The sequence below is a fragment of the Panthera uncia genome, chromosome A2 (genome assembly GCF_023721935.1).
Source record: "Panthera uncia isolate 11264 chromosome A2, Puncia_PCG_1.0, whole genome shotgun sequence".
NCBI classification, from domain to species: domain Eukaryota; kingdom Metazoa; phylum Chordata; class Mammalia; order Carnivora; family Felidae; genus Panthera; species Panthera uncia.
Window position 1 is genome coordinate 149421183 of NC_064816.1, and position 20452 is coordinate 149441634.

The 20452-nt window shown below is 42.8% G+C and overlaps 1 protein-coding gene and 1 long non-coding RNA gene across 3 annotated transcripts in view; one reads left to right on the forward strand and one right to left on the reverse strand.

Annotated features, from left to right (window-relative positions):
* Positions 1-1436: 1436 nt before the first annotated feature.
* The window catches only part of MKRN1 (makorin ring finger protein 1), a 19996-nt gene continuing 980 nt past the window's right edge, over positions 1437-20452 (reverse strand). The window contains exons 1-8 of one of the 2 annotated variants that reach the window (XM_049643051.1): positions 20363-20381; positions 12922-13050; positions 6986-7215; positions 6065-6291; positions 3839-4053; positions 2933-3043; positions 2235-2373; positions 1437-1868 (exon numbers count right to left, since the gene is read on the reverse strand). In XM_049643051.1, the coding sequence (XP_049499008.1) occupies positions 1656-1868; positions 2235-2373; positions 2933-3043; positions 3839-4053; positions 6065-6291; positions 6986-7215; positions 12922-13043 (1257 nt within the window). In that variant the 5' untranslated portion in view covers positions 13044-13050; positions 20363-20381 and the 3' untranslated portion in view covers positions 1437-1655. Of the gene's footprint in view, positions 1869-2234; positions 2374-2932; positions 3044-3838; positions 4054-6064; positions 6292-6985; positions 7216-12921; positions 13051-20362; positions 20382-20452 lie in introns of those variants that run through there. The other variant, XM_049643050.1, reaches the window with a different exon arrangement.
* Positions 6245-11953, forward strand: LOC125930930 (uncharacterized). Its single transcript, XR_007460308.1, has 3 exons — positions 6245-6329; positions 6882-7270; positions 11699-11953. It is a non-coding gene; the product is annotated as an uncharacterized LOC125930930 (long non-coding RNA).

The following is a 20452-nucleotide window of genomic DNA, read 5'->3' on the forward strand; positions in this document are numbered from 1 at the left end:
TAAAATACAGAATCATTGGAGGATCCCAGCTGGTAAGGTCCTCTCTGTATCTCTCAAAGCATTCACAGCAGGCTAGATTTTAGGGAAAGTGGTCACTTTCCTCCAGAGAGGTGACTAATTGAAGAACTGATCAGAGTCCACGAAGGAAACAAATGTTATGCTTTGACATCTGCACCAAAACTGCTCAGTACACGAAACAGAAAGCCAACTGGTTGTTTTTTTTTTTATTGTTTTATTTGGGAAAAGTGCTTCTTACAAAAGGGCAGCTGCAAAATACAGACACCTCTGCAACAGTTACTTGTTTTCTCTTAAAGTGAAAGAATGGGCGGGACCCAAGGAATCACAGCAGTGGATGGACCAGTGAGGAGCATCTCCAAGTTATCTCCGAAACTAGAGCAACACAACTCAAAGCTAAAATTTCCAATCAAGAAATTCTTGTAAGAACTGAACTTTAGCCTGTCTCGTGGATTACCAGCCCTGCCCCCGTTTAGTGGGAAAGCGTGACTTACTCCTGCGAACCAATTACTCCACTACAAGAAACGTGTCAGAATATTCAGTTTTGAATCACATCTGTCTGCCTGCAAAGCTCAGGGATGGAAGGAGGCAAATACTTCCAAAAACAAACACAAAAACCCAACAATGAAACCTGAAACAAGGACAAAGGTTTGTCCAAAAGTGCCTGGCCTGGAAAGGCGAGGAGACCGTAAAACATTAAATACAACTGTGTATCCGAGCCCGGGGTTGAATGTGTGGGACAACCAGGCGCACTGCTCTATTTACACAGCTACCAAGACACGCTTTGTCCTTTACCATCTATTGGCCACACTAGGCTGAAACCACTAAACCAAGTCTTTCCACTAAGGCTAAGAACACTGCGTCTATGCAGGGAGAAGCTTATTGCACGCTCACACTCGTGCACACCACCAAGTCCAGCAGCCCCTGGGAGTCCACTTCCGGCTCTGCATTTCTTTTACGCCGCCGTATCTTTTTATATGTGTTCTCTCACAATCTGCCTATCGTGCTACACGGTAAAAAAATCTCAACACATTCGCACCTGGTTCTGGTTACCCCGTAATTATTACTTGTGTGCAATTAAACAAGAGACCAAAACCACAGAACAAGGGCACAGGTGGGGAGTACAGGGTAGGGAACAGATAGATGTAAAAACACAGATGTGCAGATTTCACCAGAAGCCTCAAGCATCCACCTTGTGAGTCTGCAGCAGGCTACGTGCCACAGTCCAGACCCTTCACCTGTCACCCCTGTTCTTGGACCCGAAAGCGGGGCCCGTGCTGTTACCTTTGAACCCGGAGTCCTCAAAGTAGAGTGTGGAAAAGTCCGTAAACGCTACCCTAGAACCGTGTGAATCTGGCGGGAAACAGATGGCGCAACTAACCTACTCTGTCTGACAGTTAAATCCATGTTACGAAAAAAAACTAGCTTTAAGATTTATTTTTGTAACTTCTGGAAACAGAGGAGACAACACACTCCTTGGGGGAAGGTGAGGGGACGAGAAGACAGGCCCTGGGTAAAAAGGACCACGACAGCACCTGGATTGGATAGGCCTGCCTAGGACAGAAACACGGGCACTGCCACACCACCACGGGGACGGCTCCTGGCTGAGGCTCGGCAGACCAGTGCGCCACGCAAAGCTGCTATAGATCCAAGTCATAAAAATCTTCCAGCTCATCATGAAACAAGTCCCACTCGTCTTCAGAGTCTGTCAGGTCGTCGTCCCCACCTGCGGCCAAAAGCATAAGCAACATCTCGCCCAGCTCAAAGGTGACAACCTCCTCTTCGTCGTTGTCAAATGGGTTGCTGTTCTCTCTTTCCTCAATGAGCTCCCAGAAGTGGTTCCTTCGTTGGGCCTGTAAAAAACAAGGCCATGATAGGGAGGGCACTGTCGAGTAGCATCTTCTATCCTGGTGTTTCTAAGGCAAACCGTCCAGCACACCAGAGGGCATGACGAACAGACTTCTCATTTAGGGTTTCGACTTTACCAATTCCTACCCTCTGGTTACTTGATGCAAACCGTTTAGGCTAGAGCTCTGGGCACTCTGTATCACATTTTCCTCTCCTATCCCTCCCCATTTCCTGAGGTGGCTCTCTCCACCTCTCATCCTCCAGTCTCACTCCCAGACCTGTGCGGTAATCTCCTTCCCCTACCCCAATCTGTGCAGGACTCAACGGATAGCGTGGAATTTCCCCTCCTTGAAAAAAACAGCGAGAGTTACCCGGTATCTGCTTGACGTTCCCACTTTCTGTCTCTGTGGCTCCTCTCTACGGCCATCAGGGTACGCATGCTTGTAAAAACAGTTCCCTCCAAATGGGCAGCTCCCACGTCCTTCATCAAAATACCTGCACGCCTTGTTGCTGGAAAGGAAAATATCGCAACCCTTATTCACAGTGGATTTCAGGTCTGTATTTGACTATCATCCGGTATTTCGTTAAACAGGTAGGGATAGAACCAGCATGTTCGTTCACAGCCCTCCCCAAGGTGTGTTCTTAAACATGTGTGCACGAAGGCATGAAACACTAACTAGAAACAGACACTCTGTTCAAGTCTATGCTGTTTGCAACAGCTCCAGTACCGCAGATCCAGCAGAGAGAAAATATTCTAGAAGCCCACACACAAGCACATAGGACAACTAGAACATGGACGCAGAAGAAGGCAGAACCCCACTCATGGGGTTTCAGCAATCAGCAGTATAGACTTCGTTATAACACAGTCCCTTGGCGGGCACCCCAAGGACTGTGTTATAGCCAGGTACACAACGGGGAAGTGTAATCAGGGGCGACACAAGAAACTGTACTGGGAAGTCAAAGAAAGGGTAGGAAGGAGGTAGGAGTATATAATGCAGCACTGTTCTTTTCAAAGTGAACCCAAGCCACGTTGGGATCTTAGCCTGAGAAAAGGCTGCAGTGCTCATACCTCATTGCCTCTTTGTATTTCTGAATGAGTTTCTGCTTCTCTTCTTTCTCCTCCACCCAGTACTCACTTGGAATGACAAAGTTAGATGTGATCCGGCATTCTGGGCAGGACCTGGGAAACAATGAACAGGCTGCAGTGCATATCCCCCTTTACAGGCCCACTCTTCAAGGACACACCCTGATGTGTCACCTCCATACTTAAAGACTTAACTGAAAGGCAAGTGGGCATTTCCTGAAAGGGTTCCACACACTGTCACACAACTGACCATGTCCTCTGAGGCAAGACAAACTCCTTCATAAATTCAATTCAATGGCTAGCCAATTCACTCAAAATAATAATGATAATAACAACAACAACTTCGGTTAAAAAATAAAAACAAAAAAATAAAAAAACAAAACAAAAAAACAACCAAAGAAGACATTTCACACGGACTCCTTTTTCTTTCGTTTAAATAGATTTATTTCTTGTAACTTTGCTCTGTTTAGATTATGTAGTCTTTGTTCAGTTATGAGAACAATCTTTAAAGGATGGTGGATTATTGGCTAGCTTAATGGATGGAATAGGAAAGTGGAAAATGTAAAACGTCAGGAAACATACATTCAGAGCTAGATAAGTTTGTTCGCTGAGCCTAAACTGGCTAATCCATTAAACACAATCTCCTCAGAAAAAGCACGAAGAATCTACTAACTGATACACAGGGTTTCCTTGTTCAAATGAAAAGTAGACCTATACCAACTAACCTAGAAGCTAGCGGAAAATACAAAGGAGAAGTCCCAATTAGAATACCCCAGTTTCAAGATAAAATGCATGCATTTAAGTGCGGTCCATCTGGTTGAAAGTTGGCACAAGATACTAAATTCTTCCCCAAAATAGAAAGCACAAACGGAGATTGGGGAGGAGTCTCACTTTATGATCTTGCTCTCAAATTGCTTAGCACTCCTCCACTTGCGAATACACTTGAGACAGTAAGTGTGGCTGCAGTTGGAGAGAATCCCAAAGCGGCGCTCGCTGGGGCTGGCTTTCTCATAGACCACCTCCATGCAGACCCCGCAGACCATGTCCTTGCTGCGCTGGACAGCGAACGAGAGCTCCATGTCCTTCTCATGGGCCTCGATGCAGGACTAGAGACAGTAGAGAGAGAAGTGTGATCAAGTCACTGAACAACGAAGACTTCCACTGATAGCTCAAGACTGGTGTTCAGAGAAATCAAGTCACCCAAAAAAGAGGTTCCCAATTGGACATCGAAAGCAGCTTTGTTCACAAGCAAATACAGTAACCTTTTGGATCTTTACATCATTACAAAGTAAAACTAGAATAATGCAACTTGAAGAACGGGGGGCGGGGGCGGGGGAGGAGAGGTGTCACCCAGTTTTCTTCACCCTCTGCGTTATGATACATGTTGGAGACTGTTTTTCATACTGTTTATTGATCTCATTAAGGATGAAGGAAACTAATATTTACTAGGGGACAACTATGTGCCAGGCACCTAATTTTCACATTAAAAGAAAAACCAGCTTTATTGAGGTATACTTCACATACCATTTTAATTCATTCTTTCAAAGGGTGCAGTTTAGTTATGTAACCATCCCCACAATCAATAGGAGAATGTGTCCGTTACCCCAAGAAAAACGCCACTCCCACAGCAGTCACTCAACTCCCCTGAAACCAGCCTCCCAGTCCTAGGCAACTAGTAATCTTTGGCTATGCTTATCTCGGGGCATATCACATAAATGTGTCCTTTAGGGACTGGCTTGGTCAGTTATCTACACTGTGGAAGGCTATCTGCATGTAGAGATTACCTAAATAAACTTAAAAAAAAATTTACACTACTCTGAATATTCATGTACAGATTTGTGTAGATGTCCCACCCTTTGTTTTAAGGGAGGTGTTAACTGACATGTATTACACTACACATACTTTTTCATTTTATAAGAAACATGTTAATTATAGGAAATACAAAAAAGCAACCAAAAAGTCACCCATAAGTCCACATAACCACATTTTAGTACATTTTATCTTTCTGAAACCTCTTTTTAAACAATCTTCAGAAACAGACATTACAAAAAGAGACAAGACAAAAAAAAACGCTTAACTATCCCCAAAACATACCTGAACGATTTATTTAACTTGCCTAATTCACACAACCAACATGCTGTGAAGGTAGGATTCAAACTATGTCTATCCTACATCATGCTTTACCCAACAACCAAATTAATTTTTATTCAACAGAAATGATAACGATTGGAGGCAAAATCTGCTCCAATAAATAAGATTCATAATGCAACGTTTTCTCAACAAAAAATTTATGCTGCAATGGGCTTAAAACCGTAGCCTGCAATCTGCACCCTTTGGGTTTGAAAGGTAAAGCGGTGCCATCACCGTGGAGAATGCCTGGCAGTGGTTTCCAAGGACCCAGCAATGCTACTCTCCAAGAGACTGCCAAGGGGGAAACAATCCAAGTGTCCATTCAAATGATGACTGGAAAGATAAAATGTGGTACAGCTATGCAGTGAATTGTATTCAGCCAGAAGGAATGAAGTACTGATAGACATATAGGATTTCATTCAGAAGCGATCCCCACAACAGGGAAATCCAGAGAGACAGAAAGTAGATCAGTTATTTATTGTCAGGAGCTGGACGAAGGGCAGGATGGAGTAATGGAGCTAAGGGGCACGAAGTGTCTTTTGGGGATGATGAAAATGTCCTAAAATCACAATCATGGTAATGGTTGCACAACTATGTTGATAGACTTAAAAACAATGAGACAATCTTAGAAGAGTAAATTCTATGGAATGTGAATCTCGGAAAAACTGTTGGCATTTAAAAAAAAAAAAAAAAAGGAAGGTGCCTGGCTAGTTTAAGAGCATGTGTCTCTTGATCTCAGGGTCATGAGTTCAAGCCCCACAGTGAGTACAGACAGCACTTAAATAAACACTTTTAAAGAAAATGAAAACATTTAAAGAGAAGAAAGAGCCCATGGTCTGAATTCTGAAAGGATGATTTCGTGATAAGGTATTCAGAGCCCAAGAGATAAAACCACTGAATTCACCAAGCGTTTCTCTGAAATTAACAATGCTTGTGAAAGGGGAAATCCCATCTCAAACCTATTAGCACATGACCCCGCTGACTTACTTTTATATGTTGTGATCTCTGGGCAGCGTCCATGGGATGGAGAACCTGCAGCCCACACATGTCACAGGAGTCTCCGTGGAGATACACGCAGTTCTCCCCGTACCGGCACTCTCCCACGGCGGCATACGGGCAAAGCTGCTTCTTTGTTTCAGCCACGGTTTGCTCCTTCTCACATTCTTCCTTGGTCACTGAGCCCTGCGGGGGTGCTTCAGGGCAGGAAGGGGCAGCTGAAAATGTTTAAGAGGGCAGTAAAGGTCCAAAATGGGTAAGGGGGAAATATGAACTATAAGGTAGTAACTGAGAACCTAACTGAAAAGAAAAAATGAGAACTTCAATTAAAGGCCCAACAGTCTATTTAATCCCTTTACTCCTGAAACAAATCTTTCTGATGCTGATATTTCCATGAATGGGCTTATTTAAAAGAAAACAAAACTTTTTAGGCACCTCTTCTACAATGGCACTGATTAAAGAAAAGAGGCAAAAGAAGCTTCAGTTTTTCAAAACATTCTAAATTCACTATTATTGGGATCAAAGTTTCTTTCACTCCATAGGTAAATCTTAGGTAATCCAATTTAGTGTATTAAGATTAGGTTAAGGGGCGCCTGGGTGTCTCAGTTGGTTAAGCATCCGTTAAGCATCTGGCTTCGGCTCATGACCTCACAGTTTGTGGGTTTGGGCCCCATGTCGGGCTCTGTGCTGATAGCTTGGAGCCTGGAGCCTGCTTTGGATTCTGTGTCTCCTCCTCTCTCTGCCCCTCCCCTGCTCATGCTCTGTCTCTCAATAATAAATAAACGTTAAAAAAATTTTTTTTTTACAGATTAGGTTAAACATGAAGAGTGTAAGTAGAAGGCTGTGAAACCCACCTAAAGGATGGACTACTGCCTAGTGCCCTAAGCTGTTTTTAGTCTTCCAAATACTCACTACGGCCACAGTAGGGCTGGCCAGGAACAAACTCAATGGCATTCACCCAGTCTTCTGAACCTGCTCCTACACTTGCAAAGTTTGAATTTCGTGAGTCGGCTTCGCCCGTATTCATTTCAACAACTGGTCCAACTACCGATGAGAGACTTGAGGAAGCAGCAAGGGATGATTTTGCAGTTAGATCTGCCACAGTCACTTCTTCCTGTTTCAGTGGCTTGCTATGTTCATATCTAAAAGAAAAATTTAAAGTCAGCAGTCACTGTCTCACCAGCAGCCCCAAATGGGGTATGTATTTCATGATCCTATCTTTGGGTTCTTTTCAAACTATGGTACCAATGAATCAGCTGGGAAATTGTTAAAAGGCAGATACCTAATTTCTTAGTCTGGAGCAGAGCCGAGGATTCTCCAGGTCTACCAAGGCCCCACAGGATGAGAATACTGCTAGCCCAAGGACTACACTGTGAGAAGCAAGGTCATAGACCAGCGGTCAAGCAAACACTAAAGGGTCAAACACGGGGTGCCTGGGTGGCTCAGTCGGTTAAGCGTCCGACTTCGGCTCAGGTCATGATCTCAGTCCGTGAGTTCGAGCCCTGCGTCGGGCTCTGTGCTGACAGCTCAGAGCCTGGAGCCTGCTTCACATTCTGTGTCTCCCTCTCTCTCTCTGCCCCTTCCCTGCTCATGCTCTGTCTCTGTCTCAAAACTAAATAAACATTAAAAAAAATTGTTTTTAAATAAAAAAAAATAAAGGGTCAAACACATACTTTATGCTTTGCAGGTCATACTGTCACTGCCATAACTATTACTATTAAACTCTGTGATTTTACTTCACAGGCCACCATAGGTGTTACTTAAGTGACTGTACATGGGTACATACTATACATGTGTATTCCAGTAAAACTTCATAAACTTCATTTATCGAAAGAGCTTTTGGCCACGTTTGGCCTACACACCAGAGTTTACCCACCCTGTCACAGACCACCCACTACCCCTTAGATTCTACTCCAATGGGGGCGGGGGGGGGGGGAAATCCTGCAGTTTCCATGGCAACTATGCTAAAGACCCCGGGCAGCCAAAACTGACCAAAGCAATGCTAGGGTGGCCTGGGTGACTTAGGGAGGGGTTGAGCCTCCCACTCTTTTAGCTCAGGTTAGGATCCCAGGGTCACAGGATCAACATGGGGCTCCACTCTTGTCACTGAGCATGGAGCCTGCTTGAGATCCTCTCTCTCCTTCTGCCCCTCCCATTTTTATACACACACCCCCTCTCTCTCTCTCAATAAATAAAATTAAAGAAAAAATGCAAGGGTGACAAATTCAACAAGCAGAAACATGGAACATTTTACCAACACACACATTAAAATGTTCACACTATTAAACGGAGAGACAGTATTTTCTTTCATACATTTTTTAAGCTTATTTATTTTGAGAGCATGTAAGCAGGGGAGGGGCACAGACAGGATCCCTAGCAGGCTCCACACTGTTAGCAGAGACCCAACATGGGGCTTGATTCCAAGAAGCAAGAATGAGATCATAATGAGCTGAAATCAAGAGTTGGAAAGTCAACCAACTGAGCCACCCAGGCACCCCCCCCGAAAAGTAACTTTTTAAATCAAATCTGCCTATTTAGGCAAAGCTATTCCCTTAGTGCAGAATAGATCTATATAAAATGTGACTCTGAAGCAAAGATTTGTGAGTAAGCACTAGGAGAGATCAAGTACAAATAAACAGCAAGACTCTCATTTTGAAAGGCAAAAAATATGGTTCAGTGAAGCATGGACTTTAGGAACAGGGATCGGTCTCAGACCAAATTCAACCAGAGCTAAAAGTAGTTTTGACATTTTTATGTTTAAATGGTATATATTCCTTTGATTCTAAAACACATTTACAACATTTAAATTATCTATTTATTTTTAAAAGTGAGCTCTATGCCCAACGTGGGACCTCAACTCACAACTTGAGATCAAGAATCACGCGCTCCACCAACCGAGCCAGCCAGGCGCCCATTGACATTTGTTGATTATTATTTTTCATTCTTTTTGGGGGAGCAACTAGAATTGCAATCCAGGAGACACAGATTCAGGCAGCAACCTGACTTGTGTTCCTGGTTTCACCATTTTAAATTGGTTGGAAAAAAAGATCACTTTAGGACACATGAACATTATATGGAACTAAAATTTTAGCATCCCAAATAAAGTTTCATGGGAACAGAATCACACCCAGCAGCTTATGTATTATCTATGGCTGCTTTTGTAGGACAAGAAACCACGTGGCCTGCGTAGCCAAAAATTTATTTTCTGGTCCCGTACAGAAAAAATCTGCCAAGTCCTGCTTAAAAGGACTCTCGGGGGGCGCCTGGGTGGCGCAGTCGGTTAAGCGTCCGACTTCAGCCAGGTCACGATCTCGCGGTCCGTGAGTTCGAGCCCCGCGTCAGGCTCTGGGCTGATGGCTCGGAGCCTGGAGCCTGGAGCCTGTTTCCGATTCTGTGTCTCCCTCTCTCTCTGTCCCTCCCCCGTTCATGCTGTCTCTCTCTGTCCCAAAAAAAAAAAAAAAAAAAAAAAGACTCTCGGATCTACTGGATTCAGAGCCCAAGACAATGTCTTCATTATAATTAAGTTAATTCTTTAATGGGTTATCACAGAATCGGTGACCTTACAGTCAAAGTGTTAAGTGAAGAAATAATGCTGAGACAACACTGAAACTAATATTGAGCTTTTCTTTCACATCTTGCAAAGAATACTTTGATATAGGATCAATTTCTATCTAAGGAAGTTTAATCAATTTTCCTTCCAGCTCTAAGAGAAGATAAACATTTTTCTCTCCAGTTGGCTACTTCCCACCTCCAATCATTCCAAAGTCTGGTATCTGTGTTTAAATATTTTAAAAATTAGGGGCGCCTGGGTGGCTCAGTTGGTTGAGCGTCAGACTTTGGCTCACGATCTCGTGGTTTGTGAGAGCCCCGCATCGGGCTGTGTGCTGACAGCTCGGAGCCTGGAGCCTGCTTCAGATTCTTTGTCTCCCTCTCTCTATATGGCCCTTCCCCTCTCAAGCTCGGTCTCTCTCTCTCTCTCTCTCTCTCTCTCTCTCTCTCTCTCAAAAATAAACAAACATAAAAAAATTTTTTTTTAATAAATAAATATTTAAAAAAATTTTTAATGTTTATTTTTGAGAGACAGAGACAGAGTACAAGTGGGGAAGGGGCAGAGAGAGACAGAATTTGAATCAGGCTCCAGGCTCTGAGCTATCAGCACAGAGCCTGATGTGGGGCTCAAACTCATGAACAGAGCCTTGAGATCATAACCTGAGCCAATGTCCAGCACTTAACCGACTAAGCCACCCAGGCACCCATCTTTAAATATTTTAATTTATGGGACTCAGTGGGTCTATAGGGTAATAGCCTACCATAGCAAAGGTTGTCACCCATCAACCAAGGTTCTCCACTCGTGTCCAGAAACAAGGAGGGAAGGTCGCCTGGCTGGCTCAGTTGGAAGAACATGCAACTCCTCACATCAGGGTTGTGAGTTTGAGCCCCTCGTTGGGCAGAGGTAACTTAAATAAAACTTAAACAAACAAAAAAAAAAAGACAAAGGAAACGAGGGAGTTCTAATAGCATTCAGCAGGTGGGGGCAAAGGATACTAGACTTCCTGCCATGTGTACCACCAGCTCTGGGCAAGAACGGCCTCACTTCACAAGTGTCACCACTAGCAAACACTGATGCAGTAATTTTTCTGAACTGTTGGAACTAGGACTTTTATCTTTCATTATAAACTACTCCCTCTGTGAGGAGTTCAATTAATTGAAATCTCTGGGCACTGGCCAAGTTATATTTAAAAAATCCCTATACCATAAGAGTGAAAGTTTAAATCATCCAAGTGTAATTTTAACAAGAAAATAAGCAGTCTTGGAACAAGCACCTCCGTAAAATTCCTTCGTTAGCTAGTTTAGAATCAGTCTTTTAATGATCGCCTATTAGGGGTGCCTGGGTGGCTCAGTTGGTTAAGCGACTCTTGATTCGGGCTCAGGTCACGGTTTGTGGTTTGTGAGGCTAAGCCTCGAGGCAGGCTCTGCCCCGTCACTGTGGAGTCTGTTTGGGATTCTCTCTTTCCCTCTCTCTCTCTGCCCCCTCCCCGACAGGACTCTCTAAACGAACCAAAAAAAAAAAAAAAAAAAAAAAAAAAAAAAAAAATCGCCTAGACCAGTCTATCTGTCCCAAACAATTACCACCGAAGCTTCCTTTCAGGCAGGCTATTAATACATAGGTTTCCCTAACTCCTTTCACTTTATCCGAAGGGCTCTAAATCGAGCTCAAATCAGGACTATTCCCCAGAGAGGGAGCTGCACCTTTCCTATAAAGCAAACTTATTAGGTGACTCACATCTGCCTAAATGTCAGAGCCTCACCAAAACAAGGGCTCACTCCCTGGCCTTCAACCTCCGTCTACCACAAAGAAACTCACGGATTACAGGAATATGCTGAAGATGGACTTCTACACTCTTTCTACTTAGTCCCAAAGGAGAACACGAAATGCCACTGGGGCTGGCAAAGCTACCTGAAAAATAAGCTGATGATTAACACAGAGCCCAGGCCTTAGCTTAGATTTCTTCAGTTCAACCTTTTTTTCATTCATTCCACCTATATGACCCAATCAGGTGAGTGCCTCTACTGGATAAGAGGAATAAGTTAACTAGCCATACTTCCCCTCCTCCTGTCACACAGCACACTCTCCAGGACATCTCTGGACTCATCTCCTCTTGACATTTCCTCTCTCCCTGGACAGAGTTTACAAGGATCCTCAACAGACTGGCTAGGCAAAGAACCCAGCTCCCCTACAATTAATCGGCCTAGAACACCTGCAGAGACCAGCCCATGAAGAAATGCTTTTATATTTAGTATGATAGGGCTCTAGACACCCCCCCCCTTCATACTGTGACTAAAAAGGATAAATAAACCTGGGGGGGGAGGGGTATTTTTTGGAGTAGAGTGTCACTGTCATTTGTCCCCGTCTCCAGTAATACTGAAAGGAAAAAAAAAAATCAGCAAAAAGTAAAATGATTGACTTAAACTCAGATACCAGAGGTTCCACTTCTCAGCTTCTAGTCATATGAAAAAAAACTTTGTCCTTAGTAACTTCCTAGTAAAATGCATGTGGGATGACCTAACATTAATATCCCACCCATCAGTAATTCAGTCTTTTGAACCCTTTAGCATTTGAACACAAGCATTGACATAATCCTTTTCTGAAAGAATGCTAAAATTGGCTGACATTCCCAAAATGTCTCACCTACTGTGATCGTTTAAAATATGTCCAGAATTCTTTGCCACTACTCCTTTCAAAAGGTGGAGCCCAATCACTCTCCCCTTGAACGTGCGCTGGGACTTGCTGACTTGTTTATAATAAACAGAATATAGTGGAAGGGAGTGTGGGACTTCTGAGACCAGGTCATAAAAGGCATTGTGGCTTTGTCCTTGCTGGCTCTCTTGAATCACTGGCTCTGGGGAAAAGATAGCTACCAAGTATGTGGACGCTGAGCAGCCCCAGGGAGAGGTCTGTGTGGTGCGAACTGAGGTCTCACCGATAGTTGAGTGAGCGAACCACCCTAGAAGTGATCCTCCAACCCCAAGACTTCAGATAATGCCAGTTCTGCCAGAAATCTTGATTGCAATCTTGGGAGGCTCAGAGCTAGAACCACTCAGCTAAGCCATGCCCAGATTCTGGCCCCCAGAAACTATGAGACAATGTCTATTATTTCTAAATTGCTGAATCTCCCAGTAATTTGTAACAAACAGGTAACTAAAACACGTGTTTTCTGCTCAATTGCAATTTCAGATTATGGTACCAATTCAAAGACAGATTATTGGAATTATGTGTCTTACTCTTATCTTTTCTCCCAATCTCTCCCAATCCACCCCTGAACAAAACTGATCTGTAGAATTCTTACCTGCAGCGGTCTCCGTAAATACAGTATCCTCGCTGAAAATACTTGCACACTATACCATACGGACTGTCAGAGAGGTCGTGCGAGTAGCGACAGTTATCTCCTTCCTTACAAACCCCATGCATGAAATACCTGTGAGAAGAAGAACCACAAAATTGGATTTAAAAAGTCTAAAGCCAGGGGCACCTGGGTGGCTCAGCTGGTTAAGTGTCCGACCTCAACTCAGGTCATGATCTCACAGCTCATTGGTTAGAGCCTGCGTCCGGCTCTGCGCTGAACCTGAAGCCTGCTTTGGATTGTGTGTCTCCCTCCCTCTCTCTCTCTGCCCCTCTCCTGCTGGTGCCCAGTCTCTCAGAAATACATAAACGTTAAAAATAAATAAGTGAAAAGTCTAGAGCCAGCACTAAAAGAATTCTTAGCCAATGTATCAGTAATATACTAGTACTGCATGGCAGCAATACATTCTATTACATGTGAAATGAACACAGAACACGTAGAATTAGACCGTATGACAAGATTATCCATTATGGTACCACAGGAAGGCTGCCTATGCATATGTGCACCAATTCAGATTTAAACTTTGAGGCTGGTATTAATCTTATCTTTGCAGGGTTAAGTCTGACCACTGTTCTCATTTTACAGTCCTGAGGAGGTAGCTTCTTGTTTTCCACTAACTTTAGCCAGTAATAGCAGCTCTATCTGTAAAAAAGTCAAAGATAATCAAGAAGCAATGCAGACCACAACGGGTCAGACTACTGTACTTCAAGAAACCATTTTAATTCTTTCAAATCCACATGTGAAAATAAAAACCAATTTTGCCACAGAGTTAAAGGGCAATCACGATGTCCTATGGTTAGTATGTTGTTCCTGTGCCTTAAAGGGTTACATGTGTATCTAACCAGCAGCTTCCAAACACCAAGTATCACAGTCGGAATTAGTAGGACTTATTTCCTAAGGGAATCCGGACTAGGCAGCACCAGCACCACCTGGGAATGTGCTAGCAATGCAAACATTGAGACCTCACTGCCTATCTACTAAATCAGAAACTGGGGGTGTCCGTATTTCTCTAAGTGTAACTTATGTGGATTAGGTAAGTGATACGGGTCTTATTTTTATAGATAACCCTAATCATGTCAAGTGAGTAGAACCACCACCACCACCATCCATCTTCCCACCACTGACTTCTGTCAGGGTTTTTGTTTTTTGTTTTTAATTCTTTGGTCCGGGGCACCGGGGTGGCTCAGTTGATTAAGTGTACTTAGGTTTGGGTCCTTATCTCAGTTTGTGGGTTCAAGCGCTGCATCAGGCTCTGTGCTGACAGCTTGGAGCCTAGAGCTTACTTGGGATTCTGTGTCTCCCTCCCCCCCTCTCTCTGCTCCTCCCCCACCTGCGCTATCTCTCAAAAATGAATAAACATTCTTTAAAAATGTAAATTCTTTGGTCCTTCCTTTAATGGTCTCTTTCTCTTGAGCAGAGTAATGAAGATTTAATTTTGGCAGGCCACAACTCCCCCAAATATGCATCTATGTACAGCTGGCAGAATAAGAAAAAAGTGCCTATTTCATGGGTGTAAATATGGCTGGTCTTGCAGATGACATCACTATATCCAAGAGTGTCACAGTTATCTGGGGCGCCTGGGTGGCTCAGTCGGTTGGGCGGCCGACTTCAGCTCAGGTCATGATCTCACGGTCCGTGAGGGCTGTGAGTTCGAGCCCCGCATCGGGCTCTGTGCTGACAGCTCAGAGCCTGGAGCCTGTTTCAGATTCTGTGTCTCCCTCTCTCTGACCCTCCCCTGTTCATGCTCTGTCTCTCTCTGTCTCAAAAATAAATAAATGTTAAAAAAAAAAAAATTAAAAAAAAAAGAGTGTCACAGTTATCTACAGCTGGTAGGTACAGTAACAGAAAGTACAAGCCCCTTGCCCACTGGATGGTATGTAAAAAAATATTCAGATTTACCTAAGGAACCTCTGAAGAAGTTCCTTCAATTGAACTGTCCCCAAATTCGAATGTGAATAGTTCTATTCAGGGATTACCTGCAAGTGAACCTTCTAGGTGACAGCAGGTAAGATGGCAAGAATGTAACATATTGGTAGAAACAGTTAAAAAGATCAAGATCCTGAAGTGCTATGACTGCAGTCCATTAAAAAAATATAAAAATAGAATTGGAAGTCAAATTATAACTATAACCTAACTTCAACTGTTACTAGGTTTGCCATAATCTAACTCAGGTCTGAACTTATGCTCAACTACAGGGCAACTAAACTAGCTCTATCAATAGATAATTTCTGACTGCATAAATGAAGACATCAACATTACACACACACCCAACACCTAAACAAGCCAATGATAATTACATTGTAATCACCACTACAGTATAATTATGCCTCAAAGTATTATATATCAAGTATCCAGTTGCTAATAGGTTATCCATTTGAAACAGTGTCCACGCCTGAATACAGTTGTTTACTGTCTCATCCCTGGTAGGAACTTTTGCTTTTTAAACACAAGACAAAGGTGTCTGAATACAGTTGTTTACTGTCTCATCCCTGGTAGGAACTTTTGCTTTTTAAACACAAGACAAAGGTGTCTGAATACAGTTGTTTACTGTCTCATCCCTGGTGGGAACTTTTGCTTTTTAAAGCAAAGGTGTCTATACCTTTGATATTTCTTCGGGATCAATCTTAAATCAGAGATACACAGACCATTTATTGATTCAGTTTTAAGGCTTGATAAACCCTCTAGAGATTTCCAGCTGGGAAGGAAGCATCTAAATCTCAGGCACAATACTTGAAATTTTAGGTTTGTTTTTAAATCCCATTTGCCAAGTTTTCATTCAACTGCTGTACTTGGGTTTATGACCCTCTTCACTATGTCAGATTTCATCTTCCACCACTCCCTGCCTGACCATAACTTGGGTTCTTAAACAAGTTGCTTCATTTAAGGAGATCAACTTCCGGGGTGCCTGGGTGGCTCTGTCGGTTAAGTGTCGACTTCGGCTCAGGTCTGATCTCACTGTTCGTGGGTTCAAGCCCCGCATCGGGCTCTGTGCTGGCAGCTCAGAGCCTGGAGCCTGCTTCGGATTCTATGTCTCCCTCCCTCCCTGAGGCTTATACTCTGTGTCTCTCTCAGAAATAAATAAAAACATTAAAAAAAAATAAAAAAAAACAAGATCAACTTTCTAAAACCTGCAACTTAACATTCAGTAGGACACTTCATTAGCACCTTTGTAAAACATACACCATTTACTTGCTGACATCCATGAAGGGTAGAAACTCTTGAAAATCCCCAAGGATAGTGAAAACCCAACTCAAAAGGATGGAGCCAGCCAGGCACTCCCCATCAGAAGTGGGAGACTCACTTCCAGCTTTGTCACTTGCTAGTGATGTCATCTTAGTCTCACCAATCTTTATATTTTAGAACTTGAAAAAAAGGGCAGTATGTGTGAGTGAAGTCACTGCATTAGGCCTTTGTTGCTACTCTGGCTCCCTTACACCTGGGCCTTCCACAGCTTCACTCTGCCCACACTCAGACCACATTTGGGGACTGTACTGGTTTCTTCCCATGCCTGATAGGAGGTGTACGTGAACAGATCAGTTCAGAAAGAAGGCAAGACAGCTAGATGTCATGCCACAAGAAGATCTGAAGTTAACTGGAGTAATCTAGCCAGAAAACAAAGGAACAACCTTTTCGGGAACTATTCCTGCAGAAAGCTATACCATATGTGGTTCAACAGGAGGACTGAGAAAAAGAACTACCCAGCAAGAAGTTCCTGTGGTCCAGAACTAGCAACACCGAAGGAATTCAAGCAGACACAAAATCACCGGATACTGCAGAATCAACAGAAACACTAGAACACAAGTCCTAATTAGTTACTGCCAAATACTAAGCGTTAATTTACATGGTGTTTACTACATACTGTCTGGGTTTTTGGGGTTTTTTTTTTCTTGCCTTTTGTCCCTCAGTGGTGTGAACGGTATTGGTACACCCAGAATTATCACCCTCACAGTGAAATCCCTCCTTGCCAACTAATTTCTAAGAGATCATGACATAATAGAAGTTACAACAGAAAAGTGGAGAAGGGCAAGCCTCTCCCAAGAATTTCTCCCCAAAACAAAACCAAAATAAATGCTTTTTATTTTTAAGTGCCACCACCAAAGAGCCACCATCCAAAGTCACCTTGATGTCACTGCCCAGACTAAGCCTCCTTTGGTAAAAGGCTGGGCCACCTGGTTTCTAAGGTTCCTTCCACCTTGAAGATTCTGGGACTCCAGGCAGACATTGTCCAGGAATAAAAACAAACATAATCGACTAGATTCTACCCACTGTGTATCTTTTGGAAATCTAAGCACGTTTGCCAAAATATGTTACAAAAACCACAATATTAGCTTGTGAGGGTACAAGAGAAACAATACCCTCAAAGCATGTGTAGCACTGTAACAACCTACCTGTGGATTTACAGAAATTACTGAATGAGAACTTGGCATTTACTACTTAACTGGCTGACATTCCTTACTGGGATATTTAGTTTTTGATGAGTGCATGTATGCTGTTTCTCAAACTGGACTGTAAATTCTTGGTGGTTGAGGACCATGGATTTCTCTTTTTATGTCCTACAATACCTATACAAACAATACTTACATATTTAATAAAAACTGTCGAAGACACCTAGGTGTCATGCAAATCGTAATGCCAGTAACAAATTAATTTCTTAATGAGCTGTGTGACTTTTTCAATGTCACCCCTTCAAAGCAAAACCACATTGGTTGCAAGTAATAAATTTCACTATGGATATCGCAGCACTGGCATAGACTTTCTGGAGTAAGTTCCTTTATTTAAGCTATACCTACACTCAAAAAAACAAAAAACCTTTTAAAAAATAGAAAAGAAACACTTGTATTTTTTGTTACATTATTTCAACTGACAAACAGTTATATCTACCACTGCAGAAGCACTCTAATCAAGCAGTGTCTTGAATTCAAAATTACAGCTTGCCAAATTACCATCTATTCTTTTAAGTATTATTTTAATCCCACACTCAAAGAAGCTAAAACCAATCGCCTACTTCATAATATTCCTCCAATAAAAAATATGAAAAATGGCCAGGTGGGGGCAGCATAATACAGTTCCTCAGAAAAGGTATATGTAGTTCGGTTTTTCTTAAGCTGCAGAAATAAAACAGTGAGATACGATTCTGAGAAATATATTAAGAACATAGTAACCAACAAGAATATACAAATGAGTTGAAACAATTAAAAACAAGTGTCTGTCAACTGGAAAGGGAGAAACAAACTGTTAAGAGGATTATGCCCTAAGAAAATAGTCTTAGTCAAATTGCTAGACACAAGGAAATAAGCAAAAACACTAAAAATACGGCACTATCTTGAATTCAAGGGAGACTTAGCTTTCAAACAGAATAAAGATATTTATAATACAGTGCATCTCTACATTCCCTTGAACATCTAGCATTATCTCACTGTAAGCATTAATGCTTATTTAATGAATAACTGACAAAGTAGTCTCCCAAAACAATGTCTTTGCAAACTTACAAGTTCATTCTTTTTTTAAATGAAAGCAAAGGAATCCTCAAGCACGTGAAGTGGGTACTTTTACGTGTGGATTTACCAACATCAACAAGCTGTTACCAAGTACAGATGACAAATGAAACAGGGTCCCTATTCTAAGAAAGTTGCAAGTCTACAATAAATGACATATTTGACATAGTCCTATCCCAAGAAAAAAGGTTTTTTTTAAAAACAGGATATCATATTGGTACATGGAACAACTGAAAACAATGTCAAATATTAAAATTAAGACGCACCAACTAACCTATACTTTTAGATCACTTTCTCCAAGTTACATACAGGTTTACAGAGAAAAAAACGAGTACATCTAGGCTTGTATCTTTCACACAATGCCTTTTCAAAATACTAGATTACTGAGCTATGCAAATTTTTTAAATAACATATACTGGTTCCTGGGCAAAAAATTCCCACCAGTCCAGGGACAATCTAGAATACTGCATTCACTCAAAGATCCTAAAGGCAGACAGCAAAGAGGAATGATTAGTCTGGTAAGCTATTTTGAATTGATTACATACCGGTGAGGAACCAGAAAGAACAGGGAAAATGTCTAACAGCAGGGAAAGTGAAGTGAAAAAGTGACCATGAATTCTGCACTGCTGTAAAGGTGGGTTCAAGTTACAGCTGCAAGATAAAAATGAGGGGAAGTATGGTAATTTCTGGTTGGTGATGGGTATTCAAAGCTAGACTATATTGAGACTGGAGATAAGTAATATCAAAGCACTGTATAGAATTTCTTAAAAGAACCCACATATTCAAAACGTTTTCAGCATATAGAGGTAGACTGGGACTGCAGAGGGAAGGGCTAAAAGTTCAGGAATATAAAAGTTACACTAGCTATTTTTCAAAGATCCAACTACCACGTTTAAATCAAGTGCAGCATTGTGGAGAAAAAAAAAATGGTAAACACAAACAACCGGTTCCATGAATAGGAACTTTAAAATTCTCATTCTTTAAGATACTGCACTTGACTCCTTTCTTAACATATACAAATGAGAAGCTTCCTAAAATAGCTTTTGTTTTTCCATTCCGTTGCGGAAAACAAACTTTATTTATTAAGCTTATTTTTCATGCCTTACATGTGTATTACAGAAGAACGCTTCAATATCGCTGTTAACACCAGGACAGTGAATTCTGTGTTAAGGCTATTCTTAAGTATCGTATGGAAATTATCCCACGCGGGCTCAAATTGGCGTTCCAGGTTGATTTAGAGAAAGGAAAAGCTTCTGGGCGCTAGTGATCACTTCTAAAAAAAAAAACCCAAGCATAACACCCATTTAAATGCACTCGTATGTACAGCGCGATCATTTTTTACACGCGTACACTCAACAGATCTGTAACCGCCATCCACTAATTTTTTTTTCCACATCCTTGCATCTGATATACCAAACCAAAACAAAACTGCTCTGCTCCGGGAGCGACAAGCTCTTTGATTCCCCTTCAAAAGTAAGAAGGGTGGATTTCAAGAGAAAACATTTCGCCGCGGGAGGGGAATGGCAGCACGTACAATTTCAGGCGGAGGAGAGGATCCGAGCCAGGCACTCGGTACTAAGACAAAGCTCAGAACCGCCAACCTCAATAAACATACAAGGAAATAACAAAAGCTACTTCTCGGGTGCGGCGGAGGGCGGGGGCGGAGACGCGAGCGGACGTTACCAACGGATGACAAGGCGCCGGGGGCCCGGCAGCCAGCGGACAGCCAGGCCACCTCGCCGGTGAACGCGGCTGCGCTCCCCGGCCCTACAGAGCCGCGGGGAGGCGGGCTCCAGGCAAGAACACCCACCCCTTCCCGAACCTGCGGAGGTGCAGGCAGGGGATGGATGCGGCATCCCGCGACAATGCGAAGGAGGGAGGAGTCAGCCCACCTTTCCCTCAGCGCGGCGCGCCGCTCGGCTGGCGCAGGGAGGGGCGGGGAGAGCGGCGGGCGGTGCGGCGGCCCCGCGGCGGCGCCGCGC